We start from the raw sequence: 25357 nt of genomic DNA on the forward strand, positions 1-25357 counted from the left end.
ACAACAGCCAATGAGCTCACAGTGAGATAACAGTATTATTCTGATGACCAAATAAATACTTCAGATAAAAAGCAGAATATTTGAATGTTGGAAATACTCAGCGATCATAGGGAGGAACATTAGGGCAACTAATGCAACAATTAATCAAACCTGCAGTCTGTTGGTTAATTTGCACATTGACACAAATGAATGTGACATTGAGAATGAAAGGTACAACGTGACATTGAAAAGTAAAAAGGATCATTCAGTAGTTTGTTTTAGTACAAACAAATCAATAATTTTAGCAGTGCAGTTTTTGTTTTGGAATACCTGTAAAGTTAAATCTGTTTTTGCTGATGGCGATTGAAAGGTAGTATTAGGCAGGAAGTCTGTGAAATAGCTCTCTTCCTTTTTAAACCTGTGCCTATGGACGTTCTAAACCAATCCAACAGCAAACAACATCTCGTATAGAAAGTGGCAACTGCGGCGATGCAGTATTTCTTTCATCTTGGACAAGCTGCTCAGGGATCCAGAACCGGGTGTGAAACCATAATCTTCTCATTCAAACAACAGTACTTTCACTGAGCTAATCCTGAGAGGGCAATATATCCAAAGTTCAAAATAAATTTATTATCAGGGTATGTTAACCATACATACTTTGCGATATCTTGAGATGATAAATCTCAAGATTTATTGTAAAATTAATCTTGAGATTAATTTTGTAGCAGTCACCCACAGGAAAATAAAGAAACGTAATAGGATCCATGAAAAGCCATGTAACGGAGACCGACAAACATCCAATATGCAGAAAAGGACAGATCTTGCAAATCTTGTCAGTTAAACACTCTGTAAATGAAACTGACCAGCCCAAGATCTGACTGGTCAGGGGAACAGCCTTAAGTAAAGGGCTCTCTCCTCTCCCGTCCCTGCCATCTCAAACTTGTTAGTGAAGTAAATGCATCTCCTTCATGATTAACGCAATAGAAAGGAAGGACGTAAGCCGGGAAGATGTGGAATCGATATGGGTAGAGCTGCGTAACACTAAGGGGCAGAAGACACTGGTGGGAGTTGTGTACAGGCCACCTGACAGTAGTAGTGAGGTCGGAGATGGTATTAAACAGGAAATTAGAAATGTGTGCAATAAAGGAACAGCAGTTATAATGGGTGACTTCAATCTACATGTAGACTGGGTGAACCAAATTGGTAAAGGTGCTGAGGAAGAGGATTTCTTGGAATGTATGCGGGATGGTTTTTGAACCAACATGTTGAGGAACCAACTAGAGAGCAGGCTATTCTGGACTGGGTTTTGAGCAATGAGGAAGGGTTAATTAGCGATCTTGTCGTGAGAGGCCCCTTGGGTAAGAGTGACCATAATATGGTGGAATTCTTTATTAAGATGGAGAGTGACATAGTTAATTCAGAAACAAAGGTTCTGAACTTAAAGAGGGGTAACTTTGAAGGTATGAGACGTGAATTAGCTAAGATAGACTGGCAAATGACACTTAAAGGATTGACGGTGGATATGCAATGGCAAGCATTTAAAGGTTGCATGGATGAACTACAACAATTGTTCATCCCAGTTTGGCAAAAGAATAAATCAAGGAAGGTAGTGCACCCGTGGCTGACAAGAGAAATTGGGGATAGTATCAATTCCAAAGAAGTAGCATACAAATTAGCCAGAGAAAGTGGCTCACCTGAGGACTGGGAGAAATTCAGAGTTCAGCAGAGGAGGACAAAGGGCTTAATTAGGAAGGGGAAAAAAGATTATGAGAGAAAACTGGCGGGGAACATAAAAACGGACTGTAAAAGCTTTTATAGATATGTAAAAAGGAAAAGACTGGTAAAGACAAATGTAGGTCCCCTGCAGACAGAAACAGGTGAATTGATTATGGGGAGCAAGGACATGGCAGACCAATTGAATAATTACTTTGGTTCTGTCTTCACTAAGGAGGACATAAATAATCTTCCAGAAATAGTAAGGGACAGAGGGTCCAGTGAGATGGAGGAACTGAGTGAAATACATGTTAGTAGGGAAGTGGTGTTAGGTAAATTGAAGGGACTGAAGGCAGATAAATCCCCAGGGCCAGATGGTCTGCATCCTAGAGTGCTTAAGGAAGTAGCCCAAGAAATAGTGGATGCATTAGTGATAATTTTTCAAAACTCATTAGATTCTGGACTAGTTCCTGAGGATTGGAGGGTGGCTAATGTAACCCCACTTTTTAAAAAAGGAGGGAGAGAGAAACCGGGGAATTATAGACCGGTTAGCCTAACGTCGGTGGTGGGGAAACTGCTGGAGTCAGTTATCAAGGATGTGATAACAGCACATTTGGAAAGCGGTGAAATGATCGGACAAAGTCAACATGGATTTGTGAAAGGAAAATCATGTCTGACGAATCTCATAGAATTTTTTGAGGATGTAACTAGTAGAGTGGATAGGGGAGAACCAGTGGATGTGGTATATTTGGATTTTCAAAAGGCTTTTGACAAGGTCCCACACAGGAGATTAGTGTGCAAACTTAAAGCACACGGTATTGGGGGTAAGGTATTGGTGTGGGTGGAGAATTGGTTAGCAGACAGGAAGCAAAGAGTGGGAATAAACGGGACCTTTTCAGAATGGCAGGCGGTGACTAGTGGGGTACCGCAAGGCTCAGTGCTGGGACCCCAGTTGTTTACAATATATATTAATGACTTGGATGAGGGAATTAAATGCAGCATCTCCAAGTTTGCGGATGACACGAAGCTGGGTGGCAGTGTTAGCAGTGAGGAGGATGCTAAGAGGATGCAGGGTGACTTGGATAGGTTGGGTGAGTGGGCAAACTCATGGCAGATGCAATTTAATGTGGATAAATGTGAAGTTATCCACTTTGGTGGCAAAAATAGGAAAACAGATTATTATCTGAATGGTGGCCGATTAGGAAAAGGGGAGGTGCAACGAGACCTGGGTGTCAATATACACCAGTCATTGAAAGTGGGCATGCAGGTACAGCAGGCGGTGAAAAAGGCGAATGGTATGCTGGCATTTATAGCGAGAGGATTCGAGTACAGGATCAGGGAGGTACTACTGCAGTTGTACAAGGCCTTGGTGAGACCACACCTGGAGTATTGTGTGCAGTTTTGGTCCCCTAATCTGAGGAAAGACATCTTTGCCATAGAGGGAGTACAAAGAAGGTTCACCAGATTGATTCCTGGGATGGCAGGACTTTCATATGAAGAAAGACTGGATGAACTGGGCTTGTACTCGTTGGAATTTAGAAGATTGAGGGGGGATCTGATTGAAACGTATAAGATCCTAAAGGGATTGGACAGGCTAGATGCAGGAGGATTGTTCCCGATGTTGGGGAAGTCCAGAACGAGGGGTCACAGTTTGAGGATAAAGGGGAAGCCTTTTAGGACCGAGATTAGGAAAAACTTCTTCACACAGAGAGTGGTGAATCTGTGGAATTCTCTGCCACAGCAAACTGTTGAGGCCAGTTCATTGGCTATGTTTAAGAGGGAGTTAGATATGGCCCTTGTGGCTACAGGGGTCAGGGGGTATGGAGGGAAGGCTGGGGCGGGGTTCTGAGTTGGATGATCAGCCATGATCATAATAAACGGCGGTGCAGGCTCGAAGGGCCAAATGGCCTACTCCTGTACCTATTTTCTATGTTTCTATGTTTCTATATCTACTTTTAGAACTAGTTCAAGTTTATTGTCATCTGATGGTGCACCCACACAACATATATCACACACAGCACATAAACCAAAATATTATACTATAAATAGAATTAAATATAATTTAAATGCATGCAGTAAAGCGCAGCATGGGTAAACGGTAAACAGCTGTCCTAGTGACGGTCCTGTGGTAGCAGGGTATTCATCAGTCTCACAGCCTGAGGGAAGAAGCTGTTACCCAGTCTGACAGTCCTAGTCCTGATGCTCCTGTACCTCCTTCTTGATGATAGTGGGTCAAAGAGATTGTGGGATGAGTGGTAGGGATCCTCAACAATGCGTTGGGCCCTTCATTTGCAAAGCTCCCGATAAATGTCACTAATGGGGGTGGGGCAGAGAGATCTTGGCAGTTTTTACAGTACTCTGTAGGGACTTGCAAGTCCAACGCCCTGCAGCTTCAGTACCATGTAATGATGCAATCAGACAGGACACTCTCGATGGTGCTCCTGTAGAAAGTTGTTGGAATGTGGGCGTGGATTCTTGCATGCCTCAGTCTCCTCAGAAAGTTTAGGTGCTGCTCTGTCTTCTTGACTAGTGAGCAGGAGTTGTGGGTCCAAGTTAAGATTGTCTGTTATGCACACAACAGGGAACTTCGTGCTCTTCAGTCTCTCCATAGCAGAGCCATTGATGCGCAATGGAAAGTGATCAGTCATAATCAACTCTTTTGCCCACGTTTACGCACCATTTGACAAGCCTCTCTACTTGCTCTCTGTATGCTGACTCATCATTGTTGCTGATGAGGCCAGCCACTGTAGTATCATCAGTTTGAGCTGGACTTGGCAGTGCAGTCATGAGTCAGTAGTGCGCTGAGCTCACAACCCTGGAGTACACCAGTGCTCAGTGTGATGGAGCGTGGGGCTTTTCCATCAAGAAGGCCAAGATCTGGTTACAGAGAGGGGTGTTGAGTGCCAACGAGGACACATTACCCATCAGCCTCTGATGATGTTAAACTACTTATGTAAAGAAAAGATAAAGACCAAAGATTAACTTTATTTGTCACATTGAAATATCAAAACGTACCGTGAAATGCATCATTTATGTCCAGTCAGCGAGGACTGTGCTGAGCAGCTCGCAAATGTCACCCCGCTTCCAGCAGCATCGTAGCATGCCCACAACTCACTAACCCCATCCGTGTGTCCTTGGGATGTGGAAAGAAAGCGGAGCACCCAGAGGAAACCCACGTGGTCATGGTGAGAACATACAAACTCTTCACAGAGAGTGGCAGAATTGAACCTTGGTCATTGGCGCTGTAATAGCAGTACACTAACCTGTACATTACTATGCTGCCCTACTTTATCTATGTTTTCAGACAGTCATTGAAAAGTACTCTTAATGGGCTTTAATGTTAATTTAAAATTTTCATAGTTCTATATTTCTAAATCTGTGCTCAATTTTCAGAAGCAAGCAGTGATGGGAACACAAGTTAACATTGCTACAATATATGTAACAAAATCATCAATTCTAATTTTAATTTTAACCTGGTGTTAAGGCAGGGAGCAATTATAATTCGGTTAGTTATTTACCACTCGGTCATCTCACTTGACCCTGACCTTAATTATTTCTTCTGAACAAGTGAAAGCAACACCCACAATTAGAAAAGTGGGCAAATTGAGAGCCCCGCATTGAAGGTCTGGGTGAAACTATGCTACATTATCACACAAAATGCCCGAGGATTCAGCAGGTCAGGCAGCATCTTTGTTGTTTCTTTTCTCGTGCCTTGTGGCACATCAGGCAGAATTTTTTGCTGTTTCTTTAGCATTTTGTTTGTGTTTTATGAGGCTCAATGCTCAATCCAGCACCGATGGAACGTATGCAAGGAGGTGGCCAGATTCAAACCCAGGACCATGTGCCTGGAAGTCCGGTGCTGATGCCACGACACCACTGCTGGCTGAAGGCAGCATCTTTGGAGGGGAATAAAGAGATAACATTTTGGGCCAAGCCTCTTCTGAAGGACTGCAAAGGAAGGGGGTAAGATGCCAAAATGTGGGAAGAGAAGAAAGAGTACAAGCTGAAAGGTGATAGGTGAAGCCAGAAGAGGGAGAAGGTGGGTGGGTGAGAGAGGATGGATGAAGTGAGAAGCTGGGAGGTGATGGGTGGAAGAGGTAAAAGGCTGAAGAAGAAGAAATCTGATAGGAGAGGAGAGTGGACAATGGGAGAAAGGGGAGGGGGAGTGATGGGCAGGTGAGAAGAAGAGGAGAACAGCACTTTCTATGAGTTGCTCTGGATTTCCTGCATCTATAAAACCTCTTGTGACTACAGTAGGTTGCAAGACAGTAAGAGCTTGCCAAACAGAATGTGAAGGTAGAAGGTAGGGTGTATGATGTTGGAGTGTATAATGACTGGGCAGGAAGGTGAGTATAAGAAGCAAGTTGAGTATGTAAAGGGCACTTCGATCAAGGAAAGCAGATAAAGTATGTTCCTGTGACAGAGTTCAATGGGCACAAACATTAATTGGATGTATCAAATGATTGGGTATATAACTTTTAGAAGGTATAATGGGAAAATTAAAGGTGTGATATATATGAAGGGCAGGCTTAGTCTGCATGATTCAGTTTATGGTACATTTTTATAACGTACCAAGCGTAGGTGATGGATCTGTATACAGCTGGTTAGATGTATGAGATGAGCTCCACGACAAATGGGTGATTTAACTGACCAGGTGTATACTAGGGTGGGCCTCAATCAGTAAGTATTCCACAGGTACCCAACTTATACCTCGTTTCATATCAGCTCTTACATAATTACCTTCCCAAGATGTTGTGATGATAAGGAAAATGAATCCATGAAAGCCTGTGCAATGACAGAGAGGCAGCTATCCAAATGTGGGGTCTTCTCAATATCGAACACGAACTGGGGGTTTTTAATAATATTTATCCAAAAGCGGAGTGGAAGACTGGAAAAAAAGAAGACATTGTTAAAACGTAGCCATGTCAATTTAAGGATTATGTAATAAACGAGGTCCATAGAACGGCATTAGATAGTATTGTACCATTATCAGACAAGACTCCAACACTGTTGAAGATCACTGAAGGGATTCATATTAACAGTGAGTGCCTTGGTTATTTGGATTGTCGCTGAGACTCGAAGGAGATTGGGAAACCGCTTCGCCAAGCCTGCCAGCAACAAGCGGGATCTCCCAGTGGCCACTCATTTCAATTCTACTTCCCATTCCCATTCCAACATGTCAGTCCATGGCCTCCTCTACTGCCACAATGTGGCCGTACTCAGGTTGCAGGAGCAACCTTTCTGGGTAGCCTCCAACCTGATGGAATAAACATCAATTTCTCGAACTTCCAGTAATTGCCCCCCCTTCACCATTTCCCCCATTCCCATTTCCCTCTCTCAGCTTATCTGCTCATCACATCCTTCTGGTGCTCCTCCCCCTTCCTTTTATTCCATGGTCTTCCACCCTCTGCTATCAGATTCCCCCTTCTCTAGCCCTTTATCTCTTTCACCAATCAACTTCCCTGCTCTTTACTTCACCTCTCCCACTCTCCCAGTTTCACCTACCACCTTGTACTTCTTCCTCCCCTCCCTCATCTTCTTGCTTTGACTTCTCATCTTTTTTTTCCCCAGTCCTGATGAAGGGTCAGCCCAAAACTTTGACTGTTTACTCTTTTCCATAGATGCTACCTGGCCTGCTGAGTTCCTCCAGCATATTGTGTGTGTTGCTCGGATTGTAGATGGCCTAGACACTATGAAGAACCCATGCATGTCATGCCTCTCAGTCAGTCACTGAGTCCATCTTTTTCCACCCATTATCTATTCTAAATGTCCACAGATCTTCAGCAAGACCTCTGCTTTCAGGTGGCTGTAGAGTAGTTTCTTTTTGAGAAATGTAAGGCTTCCAATGCCTTGTGTCTGTTGTTAATTATCTACTCAATCTCCTGATCATTCTCATCAGTCCTGGTTCTTCCTAATAAAGTAGGCAAGAGTTTTGTCACCTCAGGGCAATCCATATGCAGTAGATACTGCGGCTCCTTTAAGTCAGGAGTCAACGGGTTGTCCGGAAGGCACTGCCTGCCTTTGTGAAGCCCTTTGGAGCCTCGACATTGGTTTTTTTTTGCAGCATCTCTGTTGATGTTGGTGTAAGGCGCAGGAAGACTGCAGAGTGAATTAGCTGGTACAGACCTTCCTCTATCTCCTGAACATTAGGTGAGGCTACATACTCTTTCCAATCCTGTAAATTATATACTAAACACAAGATGTTCTGTAGATGCTGGAAATCCAGAGGTACAAACACAAAATGCTGGAGGAACTCAGCAGATCAGGCAGCATCTGTAGAGAGGAATAGAGTCAACGTTTTAGGCTGAGACCCTTCATCAAGACTGGAAAAGAATGGGGAAGAAGCCAGTGTAAGTAGGTGTGGAAGACCGGAAGGAGTACAAGCTGACAGGTGATAAGTAAAATCAGGAGAGGGAGGTGTGTGGGTGGGAAAGAAGAATGAAATGAGATGCTGGGAGGTGATAGGTGGAAGAGGCAAAGGGCTGAAGAAGAAGGAATCTGATGGTGAGATTCCTTCTTCATGGGAGAAAGGGAAGGAGGAGGGGCTTTGTCCTTCAGATCTCCGCCTCTTCATGAAGGTGAAATCGTCCATTGTTGATTTCCAGGATGCATTTGCTACTTCCTGAACACTCAAAAGACATAAAGAAAACTTCAATAACTCTCAGTAAATGGATGCATCAGTTCAAGCTTCGATACCTATTCGTCTTCCAGATATGCAACACATCAGGATCAGTTATCTTCTTATTGTAAGCTTGCGCCTGCAATATATCAAAGATGTGCCGAATGGCAATAGGTGCTTTGGAATTTTGTATGCTCCAGATGCTTCTAAATAAGTTCTCAACATAAGGCTGAAGTGCAACCTGAAACAGAAGAAATCAGTAGTATGAGTGGAAGATGGAAAAAAGCTGGTATGTTAGCACTTCTAACTGAGAACATTATCGAACTGTTTATGGGGAGGGACCTTGCCTGATTGCAGGTAGCTGACTGGATGAATGGTATCACCAGAATTTGAAGGTCTGACTGAAGATGTGCAATGAGAATAGCTAAAGGAAGGATGAACTTACTATTATCTCAGCTTGTCTAGATGAATGCAGTGCCAATATTTTTCAAGAAAATTGACATTCTCCAGGACTAAGCGACTGACTTAATTAGCAGACCATCCAGTCCCTAAACATTTATTCCCTCATCAAACTGTGTCATCTACAAAATGCACTGCAGTTCTCCAACCAGGCCACTCCTGCAGTGCCCCCCAAATCCTATCCTTCTTCCAACAAGAAGGACAAAGGCAGCAGGCATATGAGAACATTATCAAGTTGAGCACCATCCTGACTTAGAAATATATCACCAGCCTTTCATTACCATACAAACTCAGTCTCCAGTACCTTTACCAGTACTACAGTGAACAATACGTTGCCTTATCACTGCTTTCTCCTTTGGGCTTGGCCTTGCTGTAAATGTACAGGTCCCCAAAAATAAGCTCAAAAAATAGTCTGAAATATGCAAACTGAGGGTGTGGATGTTTTAAAGTAGTTCTCCTTAAATATGTACTTTTTCTTGCATTTCATCCATGTAGGTTTGTTGCTCAAACCTATCTTATGGCAGCCAGGCAGCAGCAAAACAAGTGGAGGAGAGCATGCAGGTGTGGAGGTAGACAGTTTGATGATCAGTCTAAACATGGAAAGAGGTTTTGTTCTGGATTGGGCGAGGGAGTAAGGTGGTATATCAGAGACTTGTGGGGGCTAACATTTAAAAAAGGCTGGCAGGAGAGGGCTGACACCTTCTGTAGACCAGAACAAATGCGAGAAGAAATATATTAATGACTTGGATGAGGGAATTAAATGCAGCATCTCCCAAGTTTGCGGATGACATGAAGCTGGGTGGCAGTGTTAGCTGTGAGGAGGATGCTAAGAGGATGCAGAGTGACTTGGATAGGTTGGGTGAGTGGGCAAATTCATGGCAGATGCAATTTAATGTGGATAAATGTGAAGTTATCCACTTTGGTGGCAAAAATAGGAAAACAGATTATTATCTGAATGGTGGCCGATTAGGAAAAGGGGAGGTGCAACGAGACCTGGGTGTCATTATACACCAGTCATTGAAAGTGGGCATGCAGGTACAGCAGGCGGTGAAAAAGGCAAATGGTATGCTGGCATTTATAGCGAGAGGATTCGAGTACAGGAGCAGGGAGGTACTACTGCAGTTGTACAAGGCCTTGGTGAGACCACACCTGGAGTATTGTGTGCAGTTTTGGTCCCCTAATCTGAGGAAAGACATCCTTGCCATAGAGGGAGTACAAAGAAGGTTCACCAGATTGATTCCTGGGATGGCAGGACTTTCATATGAAGAAAGACTGGATGAACTGGGCTTGTACTCGTTGGAATTTAGAAGATTGAGGGGGGATCTGATTGAAACGTATAAAATCCTAAAGGGATTGGACAGGCTAGATGCAGGAAGATTGTTCCCGATGTTGGGGAAGTCCAGAATGAGGGGTCACAGTTTGAGGATAAAGGGGAAGCCTTTTAGGACCGAGATTAGGAAAAACTTCTTCACACAGAGAGTTGTGAATCTGTGGAATTCTCTGCCACAGGAAACAGTTGAGGCCAGTTCATTGGCTATATTTAAGAGGGAGTTAGATATGGCCCTTGTGGCTACGGGGATCAGGGGGTATGGAGGGAAGGCTGGGGCAGGGTTCTGAGTTGGATGACCAGCCATGAGCCATGATCATAATAAATGGCGGTGCAGGCTCGAAGGGCCGAATGGCCTACTCCTGTACCTATTTTCTATGTTTCTATGTAAATGTATCAGACCAATGCCGTTGAGCCACGGTTCTTCTACATATGTCAAGTTGAGTTCTACAGCACAACTAAATTATAGTTTATATTGCTAATGAAATAAGTATGCTGTGTCTCAGAGAACTATTCACACATCCCCTCCTTCCTGACCAACCTTTCTATCCCACAAAGATGACCATGGATCCTTCCACTCTACTGTCATGTGTGACACCCAGCAGAGGTACCGGATGGATGATGCTAATGAAAGAGATAAGAAAGACAATGGAGAAACATTCAAAATGCTAATAAGAGAGAAGGGAGGGATTAACGGGAAAGAAACACAATTCAGCTATTGACAGACCGGTTGCTTTGAACCTGAACTGTTTGAAGTTTGATGGACAGGTGATACCCCAGCAGGGGTATAAAAGGAGCAGGTTTGCTAAGGCACGGGACACCACGAGACCCTGGAAAGAGCAGTGTGCTCCCACAAGTGGTGGGAGTTTGGAGGTCCGGTTTGCGGGAACCGACCAGAGGCTCACGGGGTGTAAAGGTACGATCAGTGGGAACCTGGGGTGTGTGTCCGCCCTTGCCTGGGTGCCAGGTTCACTGTGGAAGAACGATCGTATCCGGAACGGAGGGGTCACAGTCGGTGACCACAGCGGGATAGAAGACATCAAAGGGTCTGCCCGAAACCAACTGCGAAGACATCCAAAAGGTCTGCCTGAAACCAAATTGCATCTCTCTCTCTCTCTCCAACGGTACGACAACAGCGATTACTGCAAACTGCACTAAACTGAACTGAACTCTGCTTCACTTAAGACTGATCATTTATCCCTAGACTGCGATAGAGCTTGGTTGATTTCTATTACCCTAGTTCTGTGTATATGTGTGTATTATCATTGCTAACCTATTACACTTATATTCCTATGATTAATGTACTGTATTACTTATTTCTTTAATAAAACTTTATTAGTTCCTAGTAATCCAGACTCCAACGAGCGTTCCATTTCTGCTGGTTTGGCAACCCAGTTACAGGGTACGTAACATAAGTGGGGATCTCGTCCGGCATTTTGAACGCCAAATTTGGGACTGGGTAAATTGATTGGGTTAAAATTCGTGAAAGGGAAAAAAGGGCAAACAGCAGAAATGGAGATTGAGGAATTTCTAAAGGCACCAACCTTGGAGGCATTAGAGGATGCCAGGAAATCAGAATTGGCGACTGTTGCAAAACGGTTGAATCTTTTTAAGGGGAAGCCGACAATGAGGAGAGCGGAGATTCACAGAGCTATCGTTGAGCATTATGTATCTAAAGGTGTGTTTCCCCAAGGGGAGCTGGAGGTGGGGTGTCTATGAGCAAACCTGGTGGAGATGCGGTGCAGCTGCAGATAGAAAAATTAAGACTCGAGCATGAGTTCCGAGTAAAGCAGCTAGAACGAGAAGAGAAGCAGTTAGAATCGGAAGAGAGAGAGAAGGAAAGGGAGTTTGAGCTTGAGAAGTTAAGGATGTCACTAGAGAGGGGCCAAATGCCGAACCAAGGGCGACCCAGGTGGTTAGGTTGGTTCCCCCATTTGAGGAGGCCGATGTTGATCGGTACTTTCTACATTTTGAAAACGTCGCTGCAAGTCAGGACTGGCCGAGGGATAAGTAGGCTGTTTTGCTTCAGAGTGTATTTAAGGGGAAGGCTCACCAAGCTTACTCGGCATTGTCCGCAGAAGATGCCCAGAGGTATGATGTGGTGAAAGAGGCTAAACTCAGGATTTATGAGTTGGTCCAGGAGGCACACCGGCAAAGGTTCCGGAATGTGAGGAATCAGTGGGACCGCACGTATTTAGAGTTTGCCCGTGAGATGCAGATGTATTGTGAGCGTTGGTGCGCCTCGAAAGGGGCCAGTGGGGATTATGACAGACTGCTACAGCTAATACTGATTGAGCAATTTAAAGGTTGTGTCCCTGAAGGTATGAGGCCCTATCTAGATGAGAAAGAGGCAGAAACCTTAGCCGCAGCTGCTAAGTTAGCGGATCAGTATGCATTAACACACAAAGCAAAGTTTACCCTGAGTAAGAGCTACCAGAAGGGTAGTTGAGAGGGCGGAGAAAATCTGCCGGAAAAGCCAGAAAGTAAGCCGGGGACTAGTGAGAAGGATAAGGAAGACAGGAAGCAGTTTGGTAGGAAGTCTTCTGGGGTCGTATGCTATAATTGTGGGAAAGCCAGTCACATTGCGTCCAGGTGTTTTGCCCCAGCCGCTAGGGGAGAAGAGGTCTGATAGAGTTCAGGAAGGGCGCGAGAAGTTTATTTCGGCCGGATTGGTGTCGGTGAATGAGGGGTCAAACCCAGTTCCTGTACGGATCTGGAGAGACACTGGGGCTTGTCAGTCATTGATCTTAAGGAGGGTGTTAGACTTTAGTGCAGAGACCAAGACTGGGGAGGTCAGTGTGATAAAAGGCATTGGGAAAGGGACTGAAGCAGTACCTTTGCACCAGATACACCTAAAAAGCGACTTGGTCTCCGGACCGGTCACGATAGGGGTGAGGCCCGAATTACCGATGGAAGACGTGGAGGTCTTACTCGGTAATGACCTTGCAGGCGGAGATGTGTACCCAGCAGTAAAGCTGACAAGCCAGCCTGCCAGGACTGAGGACCCGCCCATGGACTCACAGGTTTATCCCGTTTGCGCAGTGACTCGGCGCATGTTCAGAAAGGCTGCCAAAGCGAATGTAGATTTAGCTGAGATGTTTTTACCAGCCTTGTACCAGGAGGGGTTAGAAAGTAAGAAGAAGGAGCATAGTGGAGCGGAAGGAAGTGAGTGAGTTGAGGCAGATTTATCATTAGCGAGAAAGGAATTTATACAGGCACAGGAATGAGACGAGGAGCTGATGGTTTTGACGGAGACAGCTTTCTCCGAAGCAGAAATAAAAAAGGAGCCAGTGGGCTATTATGTGAAGGAGGGAGTACTGATGAGGAAGTGGAGACCAAGTACCGTGTCCGCAGATGAGGAGTGGGGGGTGGTACACTAGGTGGTAGTGCCGAAAATTTATAGGGACGAGATTTTTAACCTGGCCCACAAGATACCCCTCGGTGGACATTTTGGGGTGAGGAAAACAGTCGATAGAATTATGAAAGAGTCTTACTGGCCGAACACGAGGAAGGATATTATTGAGTATTGTAGACGTGAGCCGACACAGTTAGAGCCCATTAATATGTTAAACGCTTACCACGATCAGAAAGCAGATCTAGTTAGTGTTATCACGAAAATTAATGAGGCTGGTGTGCCAAATGATAAGGGGAAAACCCATCTTCAAAAGATAAGTATGGTGCCGACTAGATTGGAGAACTCTATTGTTTTGGCCAACTTTGCTGATAAGGTCTCTCACTTAACCCCCGAACAGAGCGAGCCGCTGATAAAGCTAATTAACCGGCATGCAGACGTACGTCTGGATGTCCCGAGGCGATGCAAAGGGACGGTACATGATGTTGTTGTCACATCAGGTCAGCCTATTAAGCAACACCCCTATAGGATGATTAATACAGTGATAAAAGGTTAAAGAACGCAGAAGTGTATATTGACGATTTAGTGGTCTGGAGTGACACGTGGGAGGAGCACAGTGTGGCAGTAGAGGAACTGTTTAGCTGTCTGAGGCCAACCTGACAGTGAAGCTCGCAAAAAGTGAGTTCGGCCACGCTGAGGTCACTTATCTGGGATATTTGGTAGGACAGGGGCAGCTGGCACCGATGCAGGCTAAGGTGCAGGCTATCTCTGAAGTTCCCAACCCGACGGACAAGAAAGCCCTGAGAAGGTTCTTGGGGATGGTGGGGTATTATCAGAAGTTTTGCAAAAACTTTGCAGATATTACCCTCCCTCTTACTAAGCTCTTGCCGAAGAATGTGAAGTTTGTGTGGAACGACCTTTGTCAACAAGCCTTTGTCACCACCCTGTGTTGAATGCGCCTGACTTTTCAAAACCCTTCTCCCTAGCAACAGATGCTAGCGACGAAGCGGCCGGGGCGGTGTTGTTGCAGACAGACAAAGAGGGAATTGAACACCCAGTGGCTTATTTTTCCAAGAAGTTTAATGTCCATCAGGGAAATTATTCCACTGTGGAGAAGGAATTACTGGCAATCATACTAGCATTACAACATTTTGAGGTTTATATTTGAATGGCACAGAAACCACTGATAATTTACACTGATCACAATCCATTAGTGTTTTTGGCCACTATGATGGATAAAAACAAACGCTTACTAAGTTGGAGCCTGGTCTTACAGGAATTTGATATTAGAATAAAACATATAAAAGGAACGGACAATGTGATTGCTGACTGTCTGTCAAGGTGTTAAAACTTAAAGTTCTCTGTATTAGCCGAATAGCTGATGACTACCTGTATATTAGTGTGTATCTAATAATGTGCATTCATGCCCATAATTTTTACCCCAGTAAAGACGGATGATGCTAATGAGAGAGATAAGAAAGACAATGGAGAGACATTCAAAATGCTAATAAGAGAGAAGAGAGGGATTAACGGGAAAGAAACACAATTCAGCTATTGACAGACCGGTTGCTTTGAACCTGAACTGTTTGAAGTTTGACGGACAAGTGATACCCCAGCAGGGGGATAAAAGGAGCAGGTTTGCTAAGGCACGGGACACCACAAGACCCTGGAAAGAGCAGTGTGCCCCCACAAGTTGGTAGGAGTTTGGAGGTCCGGTTTGTGGGAACCGACCAGAGGCTCACAGGGTGTAAAGGTACGATCGGTGGGAACCTGGGGTGTGTGTCCGCCCTTGCCTGGGTGCTGGTTCACTGTGGAAGAACGATCGTATCCGGAACGGAGGGGTCACAGTCGGTGACCACAGCGGGATAGAAGACGTCAAAGGGTCTGCCCGAAACCAACTGCGAAGACATCCAAAAGGTCTGCCAGAAACCAAATTGCATCTCTCTCTCTCTCTCCAATGGTACGACAACAGCGCTTACTGCGAATTGCACTAAACTGAACTGAACTCTGCTTCACTTAAGACTGATCATTTTACCCCTAGACTGCGATAGAGCTTGGTTGATTCCTATTACCCTAGTTCTGTGTGTATGTGTGTATTATCATTGCTAACCTGTTACATTTATATCCCTACGATTAGTGTACTGTATTACTTATTTCTTTAATAAAACTTTATTAGTTCCTAGTAATCCAGACTCCAATGAGCATTCCATTTCTGCTGGTTTGGCAACCCAGTTACGGGGTACGTAACACTACCAAAAATAGCCAGAAGAAATAAAGGACAAGGAGGAAGAAATAAAGACCATAAGACACAGGAGCAGAATTAGGCTATTTAGCCCATCGAGGAAATAGAGCAAAAAAGTATAGTGCATTACAAGAGGAAGATATAATTGAGAGAAGGGAGGAAGAGAAACTTGGCACTGGTGGGCTGCATTCAGGAAGACAGTACATGGGTAATGGGTCAGAAGTAAGCGTCTGTACATCTGTCTACTGAAGACACAAGAACCCTGACTTTTTAAGAGAAGACATTTACTCTGATAGTTCTCGTACTGTTGGACCCGTCTGACTAAATGCAGCTGATATTGAGGATTGTGGAGTCTCCATCTCGCTCCTCTCACTGGAGCACAGAGTCAGCACGGTATCACAGTAGTCAGAGCATCACTTTACAGTTCCTTTGGTTCCTGCCGCAGCCTGTAAGGAGTTTGTACATTTTCCCCGTGACCGTGTAGGTTTCCCCCGGGTGCTTCGGTTTCCTCCCACATTCCAAAGGCGTACGGGTTAGGGTTAGTGAGTTATTGACATGTTATGTTGGCTCCAGAAACATGGCTCTTCAGAAGAAAACCTTGTTGAATTGATTGATGCATGCAACACATTTCACCGTATGTTTTGATGTACATGTGACAAATAAAGCTGATCTTTTCTCGACATCTTTCAAAGCTTTATTGCTATTCTGTTACTTTGGACACTCATGTTAATCCATTAGAGACTGGTTTCTGCCACTCTGGAGCAGAAAAATGTCTCCTGTTAGCAGTAATCCCATGTGGCATGGCTGCTGTTCATAATGAGTGATGGGGTGTCACTTGGGAGCACTCAAGTTACAATGGATCCTTAATGGACTTTAAAGTGAAGAGTTACAGAGCACTACAGCACAGAAACATTCCCCTCGGCTCATATAGACTGTGCAAACTGTTATTCAGCCTGGTCTCATGTTTTTCTGCACAAGTAGTTGTTAAATAAATATACAGTGAAGAAATAGCAATAGTATGGTACCTTGGAGGACAGCAGCTTTGTTAGATACATCTCTTTGACCTTGACCTTCTGTTTGCCTTGTTCTGGTACAGGAGATTCTACAAGTACTGACTGTGGTGAGATCTAAAAAAGTAGAGCACAGTCACAAATAGAACAAATCGCTGGAAATAGTGAGTAGAATTGAACTAATGTACAAAATACATACCAAATGACAAAGATTGTCTGCAGACTCATCACCCAGAGTATCTGGAAGAGGATGGTTTAGGATAATCAGTTAGTATTTTGGATGTAAATGTTTAATTTTGAATTTTGTATTAAAGGCAAGGGATATAAGTTCCCAGGTTCAAATCTTTTGATGAATAAAGAATATTCAATCCCATTTCTAACTGTTGGATATTTATGTGTTTTAGATATATATCAGACAATATAACTGTTTCAAACTCTTTGGTTAGCCTGCCACAGCAGTTTTAATTTGGACTCAACTTATTTTCAGAATAGACAACACAATCTAACGTACATAGGGCTGGCAGCATTGTGCTTCGGCTACTAGACTAAGAATCCAAAGTCTGAGAGCTCAGATCCACTGTGCCAAATTACAAAATTGAAATTGCAAATGAAATTTGAGCAATTTATGGGTTTGTGTCTGAATTATGACCAAGAAAACTGTCACTTTTCTGTCACATCTAGTTCATCTGTCTTTATCAAGGAAAGGTACATTCCAATGGAACTTGGACTGGTCAGTAGGTTACTCTAATCCCATTCTAGAAGGTAGAATCTGGCTGCAGTCAGGGCAACAAAGCAACAAGGCGTGGAAAAGACATAACATTACCTCAGTTAGGAACAAATTTTAAAGAAAGTGAAGATTTAGAATTAAATTCTATTTAGAATATCCAAAATTCTTTAAGAACAAAGGATAAGGCATAAAAGGCTTGTTATTATCTGGACCTAATGTGAGTGAATAGATTAGTGCTCATGAGCTGAAGAGTTTGTTTGTGTTGTACAACTCTATGACAATATCATTAACGCTTTCCCCAGGCATACTTCCAACTGAGGTTTTACGACACTAACCAGAAGCACAACAGTTCACTTCTTTAAATTTTCATGTAGTGCTCCCAGAAAGTGAAACTTTCATAGGCTTTAATGAGCTATTTGATGAAATATTTATTGAGATTCAAGAGACATAACCAATTAGTTTGAAGATTAATGATAGTATATTTTACCTGGCTTTGAATCTTTTGCTCTTCTTACCACAACTACTGATGCTCCATTTGGAATCTGAATAGTTTGTAAGAATGAATGGTTACTGACAGTGTTAACTATATAAGCACTTCATTTCTCATCATTTATTTCCCCATGTTGCTCTCATAACCTACTATCACAAAACCTTATTTCTGTCTCCAATACACTTCCTCTCTAACTCTTCTCCCTTCATTCTCCGTTCTCCATCTTCTTTCATAACCTTTCCCACCAATTCACTAGTTCACCTTACCTTTCCTTTAATAACCTTGTTGTTCCCTCCCTTCTTAATCTGTTCTCACACTCGTCCCTGCTCTCCACATAACCTGATTGCTTCTCAATAGACTGCCAAGCCTCCTTCACCTGTTCACCTTGTGCCATTACCAACACTTCCTCCCACACAGCATCTCATTCCCTCCTCATCCTGCAATCACCTCCATCCCTTCCTTGTAGCCTCTTTACTTTTCACCCTCGGAGCCTGCTGTTTACCCCTCTGTAACTTGTTGTTCTTCACCTTTAGTTGTTGCTCTTTCTCTCTACCTGTTCCTTCTTGAAACATCTCTTCCTTTCCTCATTATAACCTCCACTTCTCTTTACCCATAACCACCTCTTCCCTTCCCTTAACACCCACTTCCCAGAACCTCAACATATCCTCTTCTATTGTTTTATTCTCTCTCTCTAATCTCATAGAACATAGAACAGTACAGGCCCTTCGGCCCAGAATATTGTGCCGACCCTTAAACCCTGCCTCCCATATAACCACCCACTTTAAATTCCTCCATATACCTGTCTAGTAGTCTCTTAAATTTCACTAGTGTATCTGCATCCACCACTGACTCAGGCAGTGCATTCCACGCACCAACCACTCTCTGAGTAAAAAACCTTCCTCTAATATCCCCCTTGAACTTCCCACCCCTTACCTTAAAGCCATGTCCTCTTGTATTGAGCAGTGGTGCCCTGGGGAAGAGGTGCTGGCTGTCCATTCTATCTATTCCTCTTAATATCTTGTATACCTCTATCATGTCTCCTCTCATCCTCCTTCTCTCCAAAGAGTAAAGCCCTAGCTCCCTTAATCTCTGATTATAATCCATACTCTCTAAACCAGGCAGCATCCTGGTAAATCTCCTCTGTACCCTTTCCAATGCTTCCACATCCTTCCTATGGTGAGGCGACCAGAACTGGAGACAGTACTCCAAGTGTGGCCTAACCAGAGTTTTATAGAGCTGCATCATTACCTCACGACTCTTAAATTCTATCCTTCGACTTATGAAAGCTAACACCCCATAAGCTTTCTTAACTACCCTATCTACCTGTGAGGCAACTTTCAGGGATCTGTGGACATGTACCCCCACATCCCTCTGCTCCTCCACACTTCCAAGTATCCTGCCATTTACTTTGTACTCTGCCTTGGAGTTTGTCCTTCCAAAGTGTACCACCTCACACTTCTCCAGGTTGAACTCCATCTGCCACTTCTCAGCCCACTTCTGCATCTTATCAATGTCTCTCTGCAATCTTTGACAATCCTCTACACTATCCACAACACCACCAACCTTTGTTTTGTATGCAAAGTTGCCAACCCACCCTTCTACCCCCACATCCAGGTCATTAATAAAAATGATGAAAAGTAGAGGTCCCAGAACAGACCCTTGTGAGACACCACTAGTCACAATCCTCCAATCTGAATGTACTCCCTTCACCATGACCCTCTGCTTTCTGCAGGCAAGCCAATTCTGAAACCACCTGGCCAAACTTCCCTGGATCCCATGCCTTCTGACTTTCTGAATAAGCCTACCGTGTGGTACCTTGTCAAATGCCTTACTAAAATCCATGTAGATCACATCCACTGCACTACCCTCATCTATATGCCTGATCACATCCTCAAAGAACTCTAGCAGGCTCGTTAGACATGATCTGCCCTTCACAGAGCCATGCTGACTGTCCCTGGTCAGACCATGATTCTCTAAATGCCCATAGATCCTATCTCTAAGAATCTTTTCCAACAGCTTTTCCACCACAGACGTAAGGCTCACTGGTCTATAATTACCCGGACTATCCCTACTCTTTTTTGAACAAAGGGACAACATTTGCCTCCTTCCAATCCTCTGGTATCATTCCCGTGGACAACGAGGACACAAAGATCCTAGCTAGAGGCTCAGCAATCTCTTCCCTCGCCTCGTGGAGCAGCCTGGGGAATATTCCCTCAGGCCTCGGGGACTTATCCATCCTAATGTATTTTAACAACTCCAACACTTCCTCTCCGTTAATATCAACGTGCTCCAGAACATCAACCTCACTCATATTGTCCTCACCATCATCAAGTTCCCTCTCATTGGTGAATACCGAAGAGAAGTATTCATTGAGGACCTCGCTCACTTCCACAGCCTCCAGGCACATCTTCCCATCTTTATCTCTAATCGGTCCTATATTCACTCCTGTCATCCTTTTGTTCTTCACATAATTGAAGAATGCCTTGGGATTTTTCTATGCCATTTTCCTATCATCCCCTCTTCCCTTCCCCATAGGCTCTTCTTCCCTATACTTCTTTTCCCTTTTCCTAACAGTCAGCATGGCTTTGTGAAGGGCAGATCATGTCACAGTCAGCATGGTTTTGTGAAGGGCAGATCGTGTCACAGTCAGCATGGCTTTGTAAAGGGCAGATCGTGTCACAGTCAGCATGGCTTTGTAAAGGGCAGATTGTGTCACTGTCAGCTTGGCTTTGTGAAGGGCAGATCGTGTCACAGTCAGCATGGCTTTGTGAAGGGCAGATCGTGTCACAGTCAGCATGGCTTTGTAAAGGGCAGATCGTGTCACAGTCAGCATGGCTTTGTGAAGGGCAAATCGTGTCACAGTCAGCATGGCTTTGTGAAGGGCAGATCGTGTCACAGTCAGCATGGCTTTGTGAAGGGCAGATCGTGTCACAGTCAGCATGGCTTTGTGAAGGGCAGATCGTGTCATAGTCAGCATGGCTTTGTGAAGGGCAGATCATGTCACAGTCAGCATGGCTTTGTAAAGGGCAGATCGTGTCTAACAAGCCTGATAGAGTTCTTTGAGGAGGTGACCAGGCATATAGATGAGGGTAGTGCAGTGGATGTGATCTATATGGATTTTAGTAAGGCATTTGACAAGGTTCCACACGGTAGGCTTATTCAGAAAGTTAGAAGGCATGGGATCCAGGGAAGTTTGGCCAGGTGGATTCAGGATTGGCTTGCCTGCAGAAGGCAGAGGGTGGTGGTGGAGGGAGTACATTCAGATTGGAGGATTGTGACTAGTGGTGTCCCACAAGAATCTGTTCTGGGACCTCTACTTTTCGTGATTTTTATTAACGACCTGGATATGTGGGTAGAAGGGTGGGTTGGCAAGTTTGCAGACGACACAAAGGTTGGTGGTGTTGTAGTTAGTGTAGGGGATTGTCAAAGATTGCAGAGAGACATTGATAGGATGCAGAAGTGGACTGAGAAGTGGCAGATGGAGTTCAACCTGGAGAAGTGTGAGGTGGTACACTTTGGAAGGACAAACTCCAAGGCAGAGTACAAAGTAAATGGCAGGATACTTGGTAATGTGGAGGAGCAGAGGGATCTCGGGGTACATGTCCACAGATCCCTGAAAGTTACCTCACAGGTGGATAGGGTAGTTAAGAAAGCTTATGGGGTGTTAGCTTTCATAAGTCGAGGGATAGAGTTTAAGAGTCGTGATGTAATGATGCAGCTCTATAAAACTCTGGTTAGGCCACACTTGGAGTACTGTCTCCAGTTCTGGTCACCTCACTATAGGAAGGATGTGGAAGCATTGGAAAGGGTACAGAGCAGATTTACCAGGATGCTGCCTGGTTTAGAAAGTATGCATTATGATCAGAGATTAAGGGAGCTAGGGTTTTACTCTTTGGAGAGAAGGAGGATGATAGAGGTGTACAAGATAATAAGAGGAATAGATAGAGTGGATAGCCAGCGCCTCTTCCCCAGGGCACCACTGCTCAATACAAGAGGACATGGCTTTAAGGCGAGGGGTGGGAAGTTCAAGGGGGATATTAGAGGAAGGTTTTTTACTCAGAGAGTGGTTGGTGCGTAGAATGCACTGCCTGAGTCCGTGGTGGAGGCAGATACACTAGTGAAGTTTAAGAGACTACTGGACAGGTATATGGAGGAATTTAAGGTGGGGGCTTATATGGGAGGCAGGGTTTGAGGGTCGGCACAACATTGTGGGCCGAAGGGCCTGTACTGTGCTGCACTATTCTATGTTCTATGTTCTAAACCACTCCCTTCCCATCAATCCAGTCTCTCGCCTCTTCTCATAACCTCCTCTTTCCTTTCTCCGGTAACCTGCTCTCATCCCTCTGATCTCTTCTCCTTGAGTGCCATTCCTACATTTTTGCTCAAAACTTGTACTCATTATTCTTCCCCAAATCTCTACCACTTGTTCCCCTCCATAATCTGTTCTCCTCTCCCCATAACCTTTCAATCTCCTCCCTTCATCTCTTCACCCCTCCTACCTGTGCCCCCACATCAGATTCTACTTAGTTCCTTTGAAGATGTGCTGCAAATTAAAAGTGGCTGATGAATTATATAGACCTCCTAAGACCAGGAGCAGAATTAGGCCATTCAGCCAATTGGTTCTGCTGTGCAATTCCATCATGGTTGATTTATTATCCTTCTCAACTCCATTCTGCTGCCTTCTCCGTGTAACCTTTGACACCATTACTAATTAAGGAACTGTCAAACGCCACTTTTAATATACCCAATGACTTGGCCTACACTGCTGTCAGTGACAATTCCATAGATTCACCATCCTCTAGCTAAAGAAATTCCTCCTCTTCTCTGTTATAAAGGGACATTCTCCTCTTCTGAACTGTGCCCCCTAGTTCTAGACTCTACCACTGTAGGAAACTTCTTCTCCATATCCACTCTATCCACGCCTTTCAATATTCGATAGGTTTCAATGAGATCCACTCTTGTTCTTCTAAACTCCAGTGAGTACAGGCCAAGAGCCATCAAACGCTCTTCATATATTAACCCTTTCATTCCCAGGGTCATTCTCGTAAAGAAGCTCAAAACTGCTCATAATAGTCCAAGTGCAGTCTGACCAATGCCTTATAAAGCCTCAGCATTACATCTTCAACATACGCAATAATGACTCAAAGTGTTTATCTTCTTCACATCAGCTTCAAGGACTTGTGTTGTCTGATCAATATCTTGTAGTAGTCTTCGGTGTGTTCCATTCATAACATGCTCTGGAGCAAACACAGAATTGGTAAAGTGATCACTAACTGGTCATATTCAGATCAAAATCTATTTTAAGAGTAACGTGTGTGTTATAAATAAGCAGCAACATAAACATTGTTTGAAATTATTGTTATTCATTCTCAAAAGCAAAACAATTCACATTTCATGATAAATGAGATAAAGTGTGTTATAGTTGTTTTAAGGTAGTATTGAAATAAAATAATTTCTTTGAAATGAATTTTATTATCAAAAAGGCTCAGCAGAGGATGTACTTTGTGAGGCAGTGGTAAAACTCCATCTTCGCCAGAACGTACTGGTACAATTCTACACTGCCATCAGAGAGCATGCTCACATCAGCCATTACTGTCTGGTCTGGTGCAGCATCCACCACAATATACAAAAACTGCCGTGAACTCTCAGGTCGGCAGAACAGGTCACTAGCTGCAGTTTACCATCACTGCAGGACCTGTGTGTGTCCAAGACAAAAAATGGACAGGGAGAATCATTGCAGACATGGCCCACCCAGCAAACTGTCCTTTCCAAAAAGATGGTGTGAAGTTGTTTTAATAGCCCTAGGGTGCTTTAAAAATGACAGATTGTGTTATATCACAGAAGTTGACCAAGAGCTTGGCTTTACAATTTTTTTTGAGGAGGAGTGCAAGCCATATTTGTCCTCAGTTTTAGACCCAGGCTATTCCTGTCTAAGCACAGTAACTCCATTTTCAGCAAGAACAGGCATCATGAAGAAGGGGAAATAGTCAGCGAGAAAGAATCTGGGTATGTGGTGGGACTCTCCTGAATGGGAGGAGTTGTGGGTGGGGATAGGATTACCTGGGTCATGAGTTTCTGAGGCTGGTGATAAGTGGTGTGCGCTAGGTCCTTTGTAAATTGTTATCTATAGTACTGTGCACAAGTCTTGGGCACATATATATATAACTAGGGTTCACAGTACTGTAGTAATTTAACGTATTGCACTGTACTGCTGCTGCGAGTAAACCCACAAATTTCATGTCATATGTGACTGATGATAAGCCTGATCCTGATATGGGTCTCTATCGTAGACTGAGTGGGAAGGGAGAGGAGAGGGAGTGAGAAGTATCAGAAAGACATTCCATAATGATCAATAACAAATTGTTTGGAATCAAACGATCTTGCCTGCTGGCTCAGGACTGCGTGTGCCTGTATCCATGCCACCCCCCCAGCCCCGACACTCTTCCACTACCTGCCCTACACTCTTCTGCGGTACTCCACCATCGCCATTCCCAACATCCTTCGCTCCCAGCAGATTTACAAACTTGCTTTCTGCTCCATGTTGACAGACAGAGTACTGTGCAAACGTCACAGGCACCCTAGCTATATAAAACTTTTGCATTGTATTGTATATCAACAATCTGGATGATAATGTGGTAAACTGGATCAGCAAATATGTGGATGACTTCAAGATGAGGAGCTTAGTAGACAACAAGGCTATCTATCAAAGCTTACAAAATGATTTGGACCAGCTGGGAAAATAGGCTGAAAAATGGCAGAAGGGATTTAGTAACATACATCAAAGTTGCTGGTGAACGCAGCAGGCCAAGCAGCATCTATAGGAAGAGGCGCAGTTGACGTTTCAGGCCGAGACCCTTGGTCAGGACTAACTGAAGGAAGGGTCTCGGCCTGAAACGTCGACTGCGCCTCTTCCTATAGATGCTGCCTGGCCTGCTGCGTTCACCAGCAACTTTGATGTATGTTGCTTGAATTTCCAGCATCTGCAGAATTCCTGTTGTTTGCGTTTAGAAGGGATTTAGTGTCAGGTTTTGCATCTTGGTAGGACAAACTAGAGTAGGACTCACACAGTGAATTTTAGGGCACAGAGGAATGTGGTGGAACAGAGGAATGTGGTGGAACAGAGGGATCTGGGAATACAGATCCCTGATTCCTTGGAAATGGTGTCACAGGTAGATAGGGTCATAAAGGGAGTTTTTGGCACATTGGCCTTCATAAATGAAAGCATTGCGTACTGGAGTTGGGATGTTATGTTGAAGATCTATAAGACAATGAAGAAGTCTAATTAAAGTATTGTGTGCAGTTCTGGTCACCTAGCTAAAGGAAAGACTCAATAAGATTGAAAGTGTACAGAGAACACTTACAAAGACTTTGCTGGGACCTGAGTTATCTGAGGCCCCGTCAGAGTTAACCATGGATATTGTGTCGTAGCTGTCTAGATA

At 44.1% G+C, this 25357-nt stretch overlaps 1 protein-coding gene across 1 annotated transcript in view; it reads right to left on the reverse strand.

The window, feature by feature from the left end:
• The window catches only part of LOC134359293 (plexin-C1-like), a 182538-nt gene that overhangs the window by 1815 nt on the left and 155366 nt on the right, over positions 1–25357 (reverse strand). The window contains exons 26-31 of the mRNA XM_063072290.1: positions 23049–23155; positions 17916–17970; positions 16901–16941; positions 16717–16818; positions 8389–8552; positions 6433–6580 (exon numbers count right to left, since the gene is read on the reverse strand). Of these exons, the coding sequence (XP_062928360.1) occupies positions 6433–6580; positions 8389–8552; positions 16717–16818; positions 16901–16941; positions 17916–17970; positions 23049–23155 (617 nt within the window). The remainder of the gene's footprint in view (positions 1–6432; positions 6581–8388; positions 8553–16716; positions 16819–16900; positions 16942–17915; positions 17971–23048; positions 23156–25357) is intronic.

The sequence above is a fragment of the Mobula hypostoma genome, chromosome 20 (assembly GCF_963921235.1).
Source record: "Mobula hypostoma chromosome 20, sMobHyp1.1, whole genome shotgun sequence".
Classification (NCBI taxonomy): Eukaryota; Metazoa; Chordata; class Chondrichthyes; order Myliobatiformes; family Myliobatidae; genus Mobula; species Mobula hypostoma.